Source organism: Pelophylax lessonae, assembly GCF_965119305.1.
Source record: "Pelophylax lessonae genome assembly, chromosome: 9".
NCBI classification, from domain to species: domain Eukaryota; kingdom Metazoa; phylum Chordata; class Amphibia; order Anura; family Ranidae; genus Pelophylax; species Pelophylax lessonae.
The window spans coordinates 261732024-261748614 of NC_138776.1; the positions used below are offsets into that span (position 1 = coordinate 261732024).

A 16591-nucleotide genomic window follows, 5' to 3' on the forward strand; every position below is an offset into this window, starting at 1 on the left:
AAGTCACTGGCACCCTGACAACCCTGGGCACTGTGCGGGTCAAGTCACTGGCATCCTGACAACCCTGGGCACCGTGCGGGTCAAGTCACTGGCACCCTGACAACCCTGGACACCGTGCGGATCAAGTCACTGGCACCCTGACAACCCTGGGCACTGTGTGGTTCAAGTCACTGGCACACTGACAACCCTGCGGGTCAAGCCACTGGTACCCTGACAACCCTGGGCACCGTGCGGGTCAAGTCACTGGCACCCTGACAACCCTGGACACCGTGCGGGTCAAGTCACTGGCACCCTGACAACCCTGGGCACTATGCGGGTCAAGTCACTGGCACCCTGACAACCCTGGGCACTGTGCGGGTCAAGTCACTGGCACCCTGACAACCCTGGGCACTATGCGGGTCAAGTCACTGGCACCCTGACAACCCTGGGCACTGTGCGGGTCAAGTCACTGGCATCCTGACATCACTGGTTGATGAGGAGAATAACGGGTGCTTGCACAGCATCCTTGTTTACTCCTCCTTATCCCCTCTCAATCAGCACTGGGGTCAGATTAGTAAGTATAAGAGAAACCCTAGAATACTAGTCCGTACCAGTTTGCAATGATGGGGGAATAATTCACTTCTAATGTTGCGGCCCATGTGTATGGATGTTGCGGCCCATGTGTATGGATGTTGCGGCCCATGTGTATGGATGTTGCGGCCCATGTGTATGGATGTTGCGGCCCATGTGTATGGATGTTGCGGCCCATGTGTATGGATGTTGCGGCCCATGTGTATGGATGTTGCGGCCCATGTGTATGGATGTTGCTATGTTATGTAAAACTATTCATTTAAGGTTTTTTTTTTTTACATTTTAGAATGGGGTGCCTCGAGATTGTGTCAAATTTTTTAAAGGGTGCCGCAACTGAAAAAAGGTTGATAAACACTGCTCTCAATATCCAATGGAAAAGTCCTGGAAGTCACATATCTCTGCAAAACCCCGTAAGAAGGTGTATGACAGCCTCAGCCCGGGTTCCAACCAGATCCAATACGACTAACTCCGTGGACAGAGTTAAACAGGTTGGAGACCAACAACGTTTAGCTAGGTGGTACGTGTCAAGTGATGTCCACATGAATGGCAGGAGCCAAGATTTCCAAGGAGAACATCAACCAAACATCACACGCCTCTGCTGGCCTGCCTTCTACCCATACTGCATCCTGGTGCCATCTCTTCCCCAGGTGAGTGACACGCACCCGGCCATCCACATGAAAAAGAAATGTGATTCATCAGACCAGGCCACCTTCTTCCATTGCTCCGTGCTCCAGTTTTGATGCTCATGTGCCCGTTGTAGACGCTTTTGGCTGTGAGCACCGGTCCGCATGGATGCCGTAACTGAAAAAAGGTTGATAAACACTGCTCTAGATATCCAATGGAAAAGGGAAAAGTCCTGGAAGTCGCATATCTCTGCAAAACCCCGTAAGAAGGTGAATGAGAACCTCAGCCCGGGTTCCAACCAGGTCCAATACGACTAACTCCGTGGACAGAGTTAAACAGGTTGGGGACCAACAACGTTTAGGTAGGTGGTACGTGTCAAGTGATGTCCACATGAATGGTAGGAGCCAAGGTTTTCCAGGAGAACATCACCCAAACATCACACTGCCTCTGCTGGCCTGCCTTCTACCCATACTGCATCCTGGTGCCATCTCTTCCCCAGATGAGTGACACGCACCCGGGCCATCCACAGGATGGAAGAGAAATGTGGTTCATCAGACCGGGCCACCTTCTTCCATTGGTCCATGCTCCAGTTTTGATGCTCATGTGCCCATTGTAGGCGCTTTTGGCTGTGAACACGGGTCCGCATGGACACCATGACCGGTCTGCATCTACGCAGCCCACATACACAACAAACTGATGACCATTTTTTCTGATTCAACACAACTACTTCAGGTAAGACATGTTCACTTGCTGAATAATATATCCCCCAACTTTCAGATGCCATTGTAACAAGATAATCAATGGTATTCACTTTACCTGTCAGTGATCCTAATGTTATAGCTGATCGGTGTACACATATTGTGTATATACACTATATTACCAAAAGTATTGGGACACCTGCCTTTACACACACATGAACTTTAATGACATCCCAGTCTTAGTCCGTAGGATTCAATATTGAGTTGGCCCACCCTTTGCAGCTATAACAGCTTCAACTCTTCTGGGAAGGCCGTCCACAAGGTTTAGGAGTGTCTATGGGAATGTTTCACCATTCTTCCAGAAGCACATTTGTGAGGTCAGGCACTGATGTTGGACGAGAAGACCTGCACTCTAATTCATCCCAAAGGTGTTCTATCGGGTTGAGGCCACTGAAGTTCCTCCACCCCAAACTCACTCATCCATGTCTTTATGGACCTTGCTTTGTGCACTGGTCCAAATCATTTGGGGGAGGGGGGATTATGGTGTGTTGGTTGTTTTTCAGGGTTGGGTTTGGCCCCTTAGTTCCAGTGAAGGGAACTCTTAAGGCGTCGCTCATCCATGTCTTTATGGACCTTGATTTGTGCCCTGGTGCGCAGTCATGTTGGAACAGGGAGGGACCATCCCCAAACTCCTCCCACAAAGTTGGGAGCATGACATTGTCCAAAATGTCTTGGTATGCTGACGCCTTAAGAGTTCCCTTCATTGGAACTAAGGGGGCCAAGCCCAACCCCTGATAAACAACCCCACACCATAATGTATTTGTGCAGAAGTCTTTCAAACTCAGTTTTTTGGGAAAAAATACACTTTAATGAATTAAAAAAAAAAAAAAACTAAACAGTAAAGTTAGCCCAATTTTTTTGTATAATGTAAAAGATGATGTTACACCGAGAATCGTGATCTTTATTCTGAGCAAAAAAAATTGTGATTCTAATTTTATTCAGAATCGTGCAGCTCTAATATATATATATATATATATATATATATATATATACACACACAATATTTATTTTATTTTTTTCAGGAAAAACACAGCTCTGCTTGTTTAAAAAAATATTTTATTTTTTTATGCAACTCATAGACAATATCATAAAACTAAAAAAAAAACACTTTTTTTTCTACATTATTCAGTGTGGTATTTTAATACACAATTATCTTACTGAAGGCCAAAATTATACATTTTATTCCTTAATTTGTGCCTATTTAGGTCCCTTTCACATCAGCTGTCTGATCCGGTTCGCCAGACAGTTTTTCAGAACCTTTAATCTCCTCTTTAGAGTGACGGGTGTAAATGGCTATGTGCCCGTGTACACCAATCTAATCCACTAAAAACAGATGGATGGAGATCCGCTCACCTTCCAGCCAGCGGATCGGATAGCAGTCCGGTGTAAACGGCCAGGCAGTCTGTCTACATCCGACTGCCCATAGAGCAGAGCGGGCACGGACCAGCCATCCGCGTACTCAGCGGGGATCAGTGGGCAGATCGGGGTTCAGTGGGCAGAGCGGGGATCAGTGGGCAGAGCGGGGGTCAGTGGGCAGAGCGGGGGTCAGTGGGCAGAGCAGTGATCAGTGGGCAGAGCGGGGGTCAGTGGGCAGAGCGGGGTTCAGTGGGCAGAGCGGGGATCAGTGGGCAGATTCTCCGCTGGGCAAGTGGACTCCTGGTGGAGTTCACCCCGTGAGAAAGGGGCCTTACAATGACACTAAAATTATCATTCTGGTACAAAGCACAGCAACGTTATTTACAAATATGTTTGCAAATTGAACAAGGCCTGTGCCAAACCCAGCTAAGCCCCAGTGGGTGGGGTCACATCTGGTACATGTATATGCAGCATTAGCATATATATCATTTTTATTTTTCCCAGAGTCACATGACCCTATGACTAAGCACCGGTGGGTGAAGTGGGGGTCACATTTAGTCCATGTATATTCTTTTCAATCTCAAGCACTGATGAAGGGTGTGTTTTTGGACCGAAACGCGTTGGATACTCTTTGCATACGAAATAAATATGTATCTGGACCTTTTAACGGTGATGTGGCGCTTCCTTCTTTCATTTGCGTTAATGCTAGTGACAGATTGCAGCACCAGCATATATATCATTATATCATTTTTATTTTTCCCAGAGTCACATGACCCTATGACTAAGCCCCTGGTGGGTGGGGTCACATATAGTCTATGTATATGCAGCATCAGCATATATATCATTTTTATTTTTCCTAGAGTCACATGACCCTATGACTAAGCCCTGGTGGGTGGGGTTAAATCTAGTCCATGTATATTCTTTTCAATCTCAAGCACTGATGAAGGGTGTGTTTTTGGACCGAAACACGCTGGGTAGTGTTTGCATCGTCTCCCTGACTTTTATTGTAATAAAATTGTATCTGGACCTCTAAGCACCGGTGGGTGGGGTCACATCTAGTACATGTATATGCAGCACTAGCATATATATCATTTTTATTTTTCCTAGAGTCACATGACCCTATGACTAAGCACAGGTGGGTGGGGTCTTATCTAGTCTATGTATATGCAGCACTAGCATATATATCATTTTTTTGTTTTCCTAGAGTTACATGACCCTATGACTAAGCCCCTGGTGGGTGGGGTCACATCTAGTCTATGTATATGCAGCACTAGCATATATATCATTTTTATTTTTCCTAGAGTCACATGACCCTATGACTAAGCCCCGGTGGGTGGGGTTACATCTAGTCCATGTATATTCTTTTCAATCTCAAGCACTGATGAAGGGTGTGTTTTTGAACCGAAACACGTTGGGTAGTGTTTGTATGGTCCCCCTGACTTTTATTGGAATAAAATTGTATCTGGACCTCTTAGCGGTGGTGTGGCGCTTCCTTTTTTTCATTTGCGTTAATGCTAGTGACAGATTGCAGCACCAGCATATATATCATTTTTATTTTTCCCAGAGTCACATGACCTTATGACTAAGCCCCTGGTAGGTGGGGTCACATTTAGTCTATGTATATGCAGCACTAGCATATATTTCATTTTTATTTTTCCTGGAGTTACATGACCCTATAACTAAGCCCCGGTGGGTGGGGTCACATCTAGTCTATGTATATACTTTTTCAATCTCAAGCACCGATGAAGGGTGTGTCTTTGGAACGAAACGCGTTGGATACTCTTTGGATTGTCGCCCTGATGTTTATTGGAATAAAATTGTATCTGGACCTCTTAGCAGTGGTGTAGCAGTTCAATTTTCATTTGCGTTAATGCTAGTGATGGATTGCAGCACCAGCATATATATCATTTTTATTTTTCCCAGAGTCACATGACCCTATGACTAAGCCCTTAGTGGGCGGGGTCAAATCTATTATATGTTTTGTGACAGGAAGCCAGGTAAATCTGTGGGTGTTGTCACAGACGGGAGATACATTTCTGCCTTGTTTAGACAATTCACCAATTACTATCGGATGTCGGCTGCGAGAGGTAGCCAGAAAGGTTTAGGACGTGGAAAAGGCTTCAGCTATTCAGGATGAGGCAATTAAGGCCTCTATAAGTTATCCAGAGGATGACTACTGATTGCTGCCTCCTGAAGCTGTGTGCGTTAAGGAGAGCAGTGAGCTGAAAGACTTCTGAAGGTGAGGTGATGGACTTTTTCTGTGTGAAAAGAAAACAAAGACTATTGGTTTTCTGCTGTATGACCAGCAGTGTCTTCCCAGCAGTAGGTTGGGACAGACTCCATAGGTAGGTTCCTGTGTGTGAAGGTAGATGACCACAGTGGCCAGGGTTTATTTTATGGTTGTTTGATTTATGCTGTTTGGATGCTTGCACTTGTTTGAAGAAAATTGGAAGAATAAACCATAGACTGTTGTTTTCAATGACTCCTCGGCTATCTCTCTGTGTAACGCACCCCCCCAATGGGTCATCCACACCCGCTACCGAGCCAACCCCTCACAGTTTATTAATTTCAATCTCAAGCACTGATGAAAGGGGTGTTTTTAGACCGAAACTAGTTGGATTTTGCCCAGAGTCACATGACCCTATAGGGACGTAACGCATTGGGGCATGGGCTAGAGTGTATGCTGAGGTCACTCCCTATCTTTTGACTGCATGGGCCGGCTGGTTAGAGTGGCAATCCTCATACATGCACACAATGTGTAAAGACTCTGAATGCTAACATGAAGCAGAGGGAGGGCAACTCATTCTGAGTACTGGGTGAAAGCGGGTGACTTTAGGTTCCGAATAACATTGTCACTCTCCTGGCTGTCAATGGGCATGAGTTTTCTGATGTGACATTAGGCGGGATTTGAGTGTAAAAGATTTCCCGCACTCCGAACAGGAAAAAGGGCGCTCGCCGGTGTGAAGTTTTTGGTGGGTGCGAAGGTTTCCTTTCTGAGTGAAACATTTCCCGCAGTCCAAACACAAAAAAGGACGCTCGCCCGTGTGACTTCTCTGGTGTATACGGAGCGCCCTCTTCCAAGTGAAACATTTGCCGCACTCTAGACAGGGAAAAGAACTCTCGCCCGTGTGAATCTTCTGGTGTGTAATGAGGTCGTGTTTCCGAGTGAAACATTTCTCGCACTCCGAACAGGAAAAGGGACGTTCGCCGGTGTGGCACCTCTGGTGTCTGGAAAGGTCCGCTCGGTGTTTGAAACATTTGTCACACTGTAAACATGAATAAGGACGCTCGTCGGTGTGACTTCTCAGGTGCCTGAGAAGGTGTCCCTTCCAATTGAAACATTTCCCACACTCTGAACATTGATAGGGACCGTGTTTGTTCTCCCCCGTGTTTGTTCTTTGATCTTCAGCAAGAGACGACTCCGATCCAAGACCTCCGTTCAATCCAGAACGCTGGATGGTTGTATTGTCTTTGTGTGAAGAAGTATCTAAATGACTGGAAGATGATCTCTGGAGGTTAGGTGGATCCAAGGATGTCTCCGCAACGTCAAGCCTTGGATGGACTTTATTGGCAACATTATGTAACCGAAAAGAATCTTCAGGTTTACAGGAATTCATAGGTCTGTCTACACAGTAAGGTCTCTGATTTATTTTTTGAGCATCGATGTTTACTTCTGGAGAAACATCTGCAATGTCATTGTCTTCTGCATTACAGTCCAGAGTTTGAGGAACCTCCAAGGAAATCCCATTGTGTCCACCTGATGAGAAGAAGAATTTTATACCACTTTAGAACCAGGCCTTCTTCCGAAACCTTTTGTTTACAAGTTAACCACTTGCCGAATGCCCGTCAGCTGTTCGAGAGAGCACTCCTGGGGGCGAGCACCTACCCCCCACTAGGCAGCGGGGATGTCGATCCACAGGGCCGACTGCTGCTATTGCCCCTGGGCACCCGCGGTCGCTCCCCGCTCAGCTGTTATAAACACAGCTGACCGTTCTTCTCTCTGAAATGATCACAGAGTGCCTGTTATCCTTCTATATAGGATCACAGGTCTCTATGATCGTTTCACAAGTCCCTCCCCTATACAGTTAGAAAACACCCCCTAGGCTCACAATTAACCCTTTGATCATCCATTACCCTTCCTTGCCAGTGTCACAGTGTTACAGTGACAGTACATATTTTTAGCACTGATTACTTTAGTAATATCACTGGTCCCCCCAAAAGTGTCAAAAATGTCATTTAGGGGTCCATCCTGTCCGCAGTCCCGCTAAAAATCGCACATCGCCGCCATTACTAGTAAAAATTTTAGCATTTCTTGTGATAGGAATAAAAGTGGTAAAAAAAAATTAAAAAGGTCCCTGTCCTCTTGGGCTCGCACGCAGAAGCTAATGCATACATACAGTAGGCCACGCCCACGTTTGTAAACAGTGTTTAGTAAACCACACGTGAGGTATCGCCGTGAGGCTACGTTCCCATGTGGGCGTAGCGATCGCGGGCAGAATCACCACGATCCGGAAATCATTGCAAATCGTGGGATGCCAGTGCGTTGCCCGTAATTTGCAATGGCACCCCAAACGCTGTGCGATGTTGCCGCGATTTTCGCCTGCCGAATCGCGGTAACATCGCGCAAACAAAATCGGGGGACGCATGACGCCCCAAAGAAGCTCTTGTACCTTTTTTGGGGCTTAATGCGTCCCGCGATGTTAACGCGATTCGGCAGGCGGAAATCGCGGCAACATTGCACAGCGTTTGGGGTGCTATTGCAAATCACGGGCAACGCACAGGCGTCCCGCGATTTGCAATGATTTCCGGATTGCGGACAGAATCGCAGTGATTCTGCCCGCGATCGCTATGCCCACATGTGAACATAGCCTGAACGTTGTAGCGAGAGCAATAATTCCTGTGCTAGACTTTCTTTGTAACTCTAAACTGGTAACCTGTAAACATTTTAACCACTTGCCGACCGCCGCAAGTACATATACTGCGACGGTCAGCCCCTCACAGGCAAAGTGACGTACCGGTACGTCACTAGCCTGTGAGGCTCTGGGGAGCAAATGCGCGCTCCGGCACGGTCACGGACTCCCCGCGCGTGTGACCGGCGGACCCGATGTCCGCCGGTCACTCACGATCGTCGGGTGGAGAGGGAGAAAGGCAGGCAGCTGATGTAAACAAGCCGCCTGTCATTCTCCCCTGTGTAGAAATAGTGATCATACGGTTCTACTATGTAGGACCGTTGATCACTGTTCCTACACCTCAAGCCACAGCCAATCACAGTTAGAATAACGCCCCTAGGGACACACATAGCCCCTCCCTCTAAAAAAAAGTTAACCCCTTCACTACCAGTGTCATTTTACAGTAACAGTGCATATGTATAGCACTGATTACTGTAGAAATGTCACTGGTAACCCCAAAAGTGTCAAAAATGTCAGTCAAGGGTCCGCTCTGTCTGCCGCAATGTCGCAGTCACGCAAAAAAAAAACGCAGATTGCCGCCATTACGCGTTAAAAAAAAAACAACAAAAATGACAAAAATCTTTCCCTTTGTTAGTAAACGCGATAACTTTTGTGCAAACCAATCAAAATACGCTTTTTGCGATTTTTTTTACCAAACATATGTAGCATAAAGCAAATTGGCCGAAAATGTTAAAAAATTTTGATTTTTACATTTTTTTGGGGGGAATTTCAAATAAAAAAATTTGAAAAATATTGTTATTTTTGCAAAATTGTTGCTCATTTTTTGTTTATAGCGCATGATCAAAAAATCGCACAGGTGATCAAATACCACCAAAAGAAAGCTCTGTTTGTGGGAAAAAAAGGACGTCAATTTCATTTGGGTACAGCGTTGTACGACCGCGCAAGTGTCCGTTAAATTCACGCGGTGCCGAATCGCAAAATAGGGCCTGGTCTTTGAGCAGCCAAATCCTCCGGGGCTTAAGTGGTTAAAAGCGTTGCCTATGGAAATTAAGTACCGTAGTTTGGCACCATTCCACAAGCATGCGCAATTTTTAATTTTAAAGCGTGACGCGTTAGGTATCTATTTACTCGGCGTAACATCATCTTTTATATTTTACCAAAATTTTTAAAAATAGAAATGCACGCTTTTGCAGTCAGTAGGTTGGTCATATTCTGAAAACTCTGGCATTGGGCGGTGGACATCCATAATAGCAATATAAAACAGTAATAGATAAAAGCATACAGTAATACCTTTCTGTGCAGCTATTACATACCCGTGCCAATGGCTACAGAAGATTCCTCCTCTTTAACTCTCACCACCATTCTAAATTCCTCTGTAGACCGAGGATCACCTTTTATGGATCCCTCATCTTCTTCCTCTTTAATCTCAACTTTCATATTAATGAGCTTTTCCCCCTTAACACACAGAACGATAAAAAAAAAAAACCATCTCAGAAATATGAGTACTAATACCCTACGGATACACTTATGAAATATTTCTTTACCTGATGATGGTGAGGGATGGTGTGATCTTCCTGTGTGGAATCCCGGGAATACAGAGGACGGGGACATCTCTCTGGTGGGTTCCCATTACTGGATCCATCTGTAGGAAACACACACACTGACTGAATACATTGTTTCTATGTGTTTATCAGATGATGGGGGATTTAGGTGGAGCCTCCGTACTGCTCTCTCCTTTACAATAAAGTCTCCTCTTACCCGGTGATGTGAGGGGCGGCTGATTCTCCATCATGACGTCCTTGTAGAGATCCTTGTGTCCTTCTAAATACTCCCACTCCTCCATGGAGAAATAGACAGTGACATCCTGACACCTTATAGGAACCTGACACACACAATGATACAGTCACCATCCAGACACATCCCTTGTCTGTTACTGGATAATGTCCCAGAATTCCCGGCACCGCTCACCTCTCCTGTTAGCAGATCAATGATCTTCTGGGTGACCTCTAGAATCTTCTTCTCGTTTCTCTCAGGGATCAGGATGGGAGGTGTAGAGGACTCATAAGGGTAGCAACTGGGAGTCAGTTTCTCATTAGATGTCTTTTTCACAACTTGGTAATTCTATTAAAAACATTGACACCTATCAGTATCTACAGAATCCTCCTCACCTCTCCGGTCAGGTCGGTGTTTTATTAATAGAGATAAGAGTGATGTCCTGTGACCTCCCAGAATCCTCCTCACCTCTCCGGTCAGGTCTATGTTTTATTAATAGAGATAAGAGTGATGTCATGTGACCTCCCAGAATCCTCCTCACCTCTCCGGTCAGGTCTGTGTTTTATTAATAGAGATAAGAGTGATGTCATGTGATCTCCCAGAATCCTCCTCACCTCTCCGGTCAGCAGGTAGATGATCTCCAGGGTGAAGCCTAATATCTCCTCAGTCATTTGACTTTGGTGCTTGTCCATTTTTCTTCATGTGGTCATGTGACCAGGAAGTTCCACTCTACAGCTGGAAATGATTGATATGTTAGCTTTCGGCAACAGGTGAATATATTGTGCAGTGGGTAAGATTATCTGCCGCAGAGAATGATGTGACCTTCTCAATACTCTCTATACAGCACTGCGGTCTATGTCAGAGCTATATAAATTGTAAGAATATTTAATAATAATATCTCGCGCTCGTACTTCATTATGTCAGAATATTTATACTGCTCTGAATATAATAGTGTCTATTTACGTCAATAAGCAAAGATCTGTGAGAAAGGAGAATCTTCACTTATTTCCACAAATCTATATGTAGTGAATTATTTTTAATTGATTAATTTCTTTTTAAAAGCATATACCAATCTTAGTCTGACAAAATGTATAATAATACTGTGGGGGAGGGGACATTAGAGTGTAAGCTCCTCTGGTTCAAGGACTGATGTTACTGGCTCAATGTTCTCCGTACACAACTGCCATATATGTCAGCTCTGATATACCTGATAGATATCTTGTAAAAATGCTAAGTCCAACTTTTGCACCCCCCCCCCCCCCCACTCTCAGATCTCTTCCCCCCCATCCCAGGATCCTGTTTTTTTCAATTTGGTTTGGCTGTGTGTTGCTCTGTTTGCACAGCAACGTTGTCAATGCACAGATTCATTTACAAGGATCGGTTGGAGGACAATTAAAAGTCCCACCTGCCACCCCAGTAGAGAGTCTCTCAGTTCTCAATAGAGCACAACTGTACTGAGCTCCATAACCAAAGGGCCATATCTTCTCCATCTCCATAACTGGAGGCCTGTGCCTTTTCCAGCTTCAAAAGAGAAGGCCATACCTCCTCCAGCTCCATAATCAAGGGTCCATTTTTACTCCAGCTCTATACCCGAAGGTCCGTACCTCCTCCACCTCCATAACTGACTGTCTGTACCTCCTCCAGCTCCATAACTGAAGGTTTTTACCTCCTCCTGTTCCATAACATAAGGTCTGTACTTCCCCCAGCTTCATAAATGAAGGTCCATACCTCCTCCAGCTCCATAGCTGAAGGTCTGTACCTCCTTCAGCTCTGTAAGTGAAGGTCCATATCTCTTTCAGTTTCATAACTTAAAGTCTGTACTTTCCCCAGCTTCCCATACCTCCTCCAGCTCCATAGCTGAAGGTCCATACTTCCTCCAGCTCTAAAAGTGAAAGTCTGTATCTCCTTCAGCTCCATAGCCTAAGGTCTGTACTTTCCACAGCTCCATAAATGAAGGTTAATTCCTCCCCCACCTCTATAACTGAAGGTCTGTACCACCTCCTGTTCCATAGCATAAGGTCTGTACTTCCCCAGCTTCATAAATAAAGGTCCATGCCTTCTCCAGCTCCATAGCTGAAGGTCTGTACCTCCTCTAGCTCTAAAAGTGAAGGTCCGCATCTCCTTCAGCTCCATAGCTTGAGGTCTGTACTTTCCACAGCTCCATAACTGAAGGTCCGTACCTCTTCCAGCACTATAACTGAAGGTCTGTACCTCCTCCAGCTCTAAAACGGAAGGTCCATATCTCCTTCAGCTCCATATCCTAAGGTCTGTACTGTCCCCAGCTCCATAACTGAAGGTCAGTACCTCCTCCAAGTCTATAACTGAAGGTCAGTGCCTCCTCCAGATCTATAACTGAAGCTCCGTACCTCCTCCAGCTCTATAACTGAAGATCTGTATCTCCTTCAGCTCCATAACTGAAGGTCTGTACCACTTCCAGCTCTATAACTAAAGGTCCATACTGCCTCTAGCTCCATAATCAAAGGGCCATACCTCCATATAGACCTATGGCTGGAGGAATAGTCTGCAGTAACTTGTGCATTCCACTTGTGATCCACTGATTATAATGCTTTGCAGGCTCCAATGCAAAAAAGTAATACATGCAAATTGTTTTTTATTTGGGTTTATTTATTTATTCTTTTTACAAAAGGTGAAATATGGATTTAATTAAACATATATTGCAAAAATATATGTAATAATGTTCGTGCGCAACTGTTGTGAAGATATTAAGAGTGTAATCTCCTATGGTCCAGAGGCTTATATGACTAGCACAGTATTCTCTGTACAGCACTGTGGCATATGTTAGAGCTATAGAATGTAAAAATTGAAAAGTATGTATTATTACACTATATATGTGTGTATCATCATCTGCTGGAGATAAAAGACGTCACAGTGACTATGGAGGAAGAAGACGAAACATGACGGGGGGGGGGGTTACTGGGTGTAAATATAAAATAATATCTTATTACCTCCTCTGCTGCCAGTTCCAGCAATGTCTCCTCTCTACTTCCTCCCAACTGTCCTTTAACCCGGAAGTTCCTGTTTATACATTTACATCACTTCCTGTTTGTACTCTGCACTTGGTAAAAGTGAAGTCACCACCTAGTGGAGACTAGAGAAACTGAAGCTTTTATTTCAAAGGAGTGTACAGTTTTTCCGTAAGTCAAAATCATACTGAGGATCACCACCACATTCCAGCCAAGGATACATCCAGGGCCGGGATAAGGGGTGGGCTGGAGGACGGTTGCCCTGGGCGCATTGATTAGGGGGGCGCCTTGACCCTAACCCTAAGGGAAGGGGGGGGCACAGTTTGGCATCCTTGCCCTGGGTGCTGGATGACCTTCTCCCGGCACTGGATACATCTGTTATGAAATGAAGTGAGCCTTTTGTCTCTGCCATAGAGCTAAAAAGGCTGGTGCCATTTCTACAGACATGCAACTTCCATTATTGTGTTCCATGGTGGAACCTGCCGATACCAGATGCTGGAGCTGGCTAAAACACAAATATACCAATAGTGTGGAGATTGAAATATTAATATACAGATAACCCTCTTAGTTTTCACCAGGGAGCTATCTGGGACTTATTCTTTATTTGTTCTACCAGCTAGAAGATATCCCAGTACAGGCTAGGACTGCTGGTACATATACCGGTAGCTCCATAGCTTTAACTTGCAAGGTTCTGCTGTAACCTGGTATTCAACAAGACTTGTGTTCAAGACTGGATATTCGTATGTTGTTGTTTCTATTTAAGCTAGGCCTATTCCCTCAGGAATTCACAGAGAAACTTCCAGTAGCTAGTGCCAGGCCCCCCTACATTTCCTAGGGGCCCAGACGTTCTGAGAAGATTCCAAATTACCCCAATGTTTAGAGGAACTTATTGTCCCAGACTTTGTGAAAATATTCCAAATGACCCCAACATTTTGAGGATCCTAATGTCCCAGACTTTGTGAAAAGATTCCAAATGACCCCAACATTTTGAGGATCCTAGTGTCCCAGACTTTCTGAAAAGTTTCGAAATGACCCCAACATTTTGAGGATCCTAGTGTCCGGAGACTTTCTGAGAAGATTCCAAATGACCCCAATATTTTGAGGAACCTAGTGTCCCAGACTTCCTTAGAAGATTTCAAATGACCCCAACATTTTGAGGATCCTAGTGTCCCAGACTTTCTGAAAAATTTCGAAATGACCCCAACATTTTGAGGATCCTAGTGTCCCAGACTTTCTGAAAAAACTCCAAATGACCCTAATATTTCAAGGATCCTAGTGTCCCCAGACTTTCTGAGAAGATTCCAAATGACCCCAATATTTTGAGGAACCTTATGTCCCAGACTTCCTGAGAAGATTCCAAATTACTCCAATATTTAGAGAAATCTAGTGTCCCAGATTTTCTGAGAGGATTCCAAATGACCCCAATATTTCAAGTTACCTAGTGTCCCAGACTTTCTGGGCTTACAAATTACCTAAATATTTTGAGGTTCCCAGTGTCCCAGACCTTCTGATAAGATTCCAAATGACCCCAATATTTCAAGAAATCGAGTGTCCCAGACTTTCTGAGAAGATTCCAAATGACCCCAATGTTTAGAGGAACTTATTGTCCCAGACTTTGTGAAAATATTCCAAATTACCCCAATATTTTGAGGAACCTAGTGTCCCAGACTTCCTTAGAAGATTTCAAATGACCCCAACATTTTGAGGATCCTAGTGTCCCAGACTTTCTGAAAAGTTTCGAAATGACCCCAACATTTTGAGGATCCTAGTGTCCCAGACTTTATGAAAAAACTCCAAATGACCCTAATATTTCAAGGATCCTAGTGTCCCAGACTTTCTGAGAAGATTCCAAATGACCCCAATATTTTGAGGAACCTTATGTCCCAGACTTTCTGAGAGGATTCCAAATGACCCCAATATATAGAGGATCCTAGTGTCCCAGACTTTGTGAAAAGATTCCAAATAACCCTAATATTTTGAGGATCCTAGTGTCCCAGACTTTCCAAAAAAAATTCCAAATGACCCTAATATTTCAAGGATCCTAAGGTCCGCAGACTTTCTGAGAAGTATCCAAATGACCCCAATATTTTGAGGATCCTTATGTCCCAGACTTTGTGAAATGATTCCAAATGACCCCAACATTTTGAGGATCCTAGTGTCCCAGACTTTGTGAAAAGATTCCAAATGACCCTAATATTTCAAGGACCCTAGTGTCCCCAGACTTTCTGAGAAGATTCCAAATGACCCCAATATTTTGAGGAACCTTATATCCCAGACTTTCTGAGAGGATTCCAAATGACCCCAATATTTCAAGTTACCTAGTGTCCCAGACCTCCTGGGCTTACAAATTACCTCAATATTTTGAGGTTCCCAGTGTCCCAGACCTTCTGATAAGATTCCAAATGACCCTAATATTTCAAGAAATCGAGTGTCCCAGACTTTCTGAGAAGATTCCAATTGACCCGAATATGTAGAGGATCCTAGTGTCCATGAGAAGATTCTGAGTGGCTCCCAAGATTCTGAGTTTCCTAGATTCCGAATAACCCCAAGATTCCTAGTGTTCCTTTAGCCACTCCCTTCCCTTGTTCCCATGAACTTTAAAGTGTCCTTCAGAGTCTTTCAATGTGATCTCTTTGCCCCCAGATTTTCCCAGTGTCATCTCACAGTGCCATTCAGTGTGTCCTCTGTAACCCCCAGTGTTTCTAGGTTCTAGTGTTTTCTAGATTCTGTGTTCCTCGGTGCACTACTACACATTCCCAGTTCCTCTGTAGATTTCCATGCACTCCTTGCAGCCTGGGCTGTATTACCTATTGACCTGTGATCCCAGCATCTCAGTGCTGCAAACAGGGCCGCTAATAAAGCAGTATAGCCAGCCCTCCCGGGACCCTTCAGATCAAAAGGGGGACCAGGCACCTGCTGAGGAGGAGGGCCTGGCTGTACTGTCTTATTGCAGACACAGATCCGACACAGATAAGAAGCCACCCCCCTGCAGTGCGGTCAGTGCTCTCTGGGATATAGCCTAGACCTGTGGGGCTCTAGGACTTGATTGAAGTTCTGGGAAGGTCCTGCAGGATCTGGGAGGGTTGGGAGGTATTCCTTCATCGTGTACTCAAACATGTCCCCCACCTCTTACATTAGGGTGACCAAACGTCCCCGGACTAAGGACACTGTCCCCGGACCACTACTACACATTCCCAGTTCCTCTGTAGATTTCCATGCACTCCTTGCAGTCTGGGCTGTATTACCTATTGACCTGTGATCCCAGCATCTCAGTGCTGATAAAGCAGTATAGACAGCCCTCCTGTACTGGGCCCGGGACCCTTCAGATCAAAAGGGGGACTCAGGTACCTGCTGAGGAGAAGGGCCTGGCTGTACTGTCTTATTGCAGACATAGATAAGAAGCCACCATCCTGCAGCACTCTCAGTGCTCTCCTGGGACCCAGATTCATCCAACAGTGGGCTAAAGTTTGCTTTTGGCTGATGTCACAGAGCCAGTCAAGACTCTGCAGGGATGCCGACAATAATGTCAGGATCCACCCAGATGCCTGAGAGGCAGCTGGATCAGCCTCCCAGCATGCCTCTGGGAAACTGAGCAAGCCCCTCCCGCCCCCTCCAC

The 16591-nt window shown here is 45.2% G+C and overlaps 4 protein-coding genes across 4 annotated transcripts in view; 1 reads left to right on the plus strand and 3 right to left on the minus strand.

Moving 5' to 3' along the window:
• LOC309564420 (uncharacterized protein) overlaps positions 1-16591 on the minus strand; it is a gene marked incomplete at both ends in the record, with an annotated part of 648900 nt that overhangs the window by 263357 nt on the left and 368952 nt on the right.
• LOC309563485 (uncharacterized protein) overlaps positions 1-16591 on the minus strand; it is a gene marked incomplete at its 3' end in the record, with an annotated part of 314854 nt that overhangs the window by 242024 nt on the left and 56239 nt on the right. The gene's annotated exons all lie outside the window — the stretch shown is intronic.
• The window catches only part of LOC309563489 (uncharacterized protein), a gene marked incomplete at its 5' end in the record, with an annotated part of 118075 nt that overhangs the window by 94608 nt on the left and 6876 nt on the right, over positions 1-16591 (minus strand). Inside the window, 1 exon segment of the mRNA XM_082267882.1 lies at positions 6185-6658. Coding sequence (XP_082124008.1) covers positions 6185-6658 — 474 coding nt within the window.
• The window catches only part of LOC309562909 (gastrula zinc finger protein XlCGF66.1-like), a 471303-nt gene continuing 455873 nt past the window's right edge, over positions 1162-16591 (plus strand). Inside the window, exon 1 of the mRNA XM_082267229.1 lies at positions 1162-1217. The gene's annotated coding sequence lies outside the window, so the exon portion shown is untranslated. The remainder of the gene's footprint in view (positions 1218-16591) is intronic.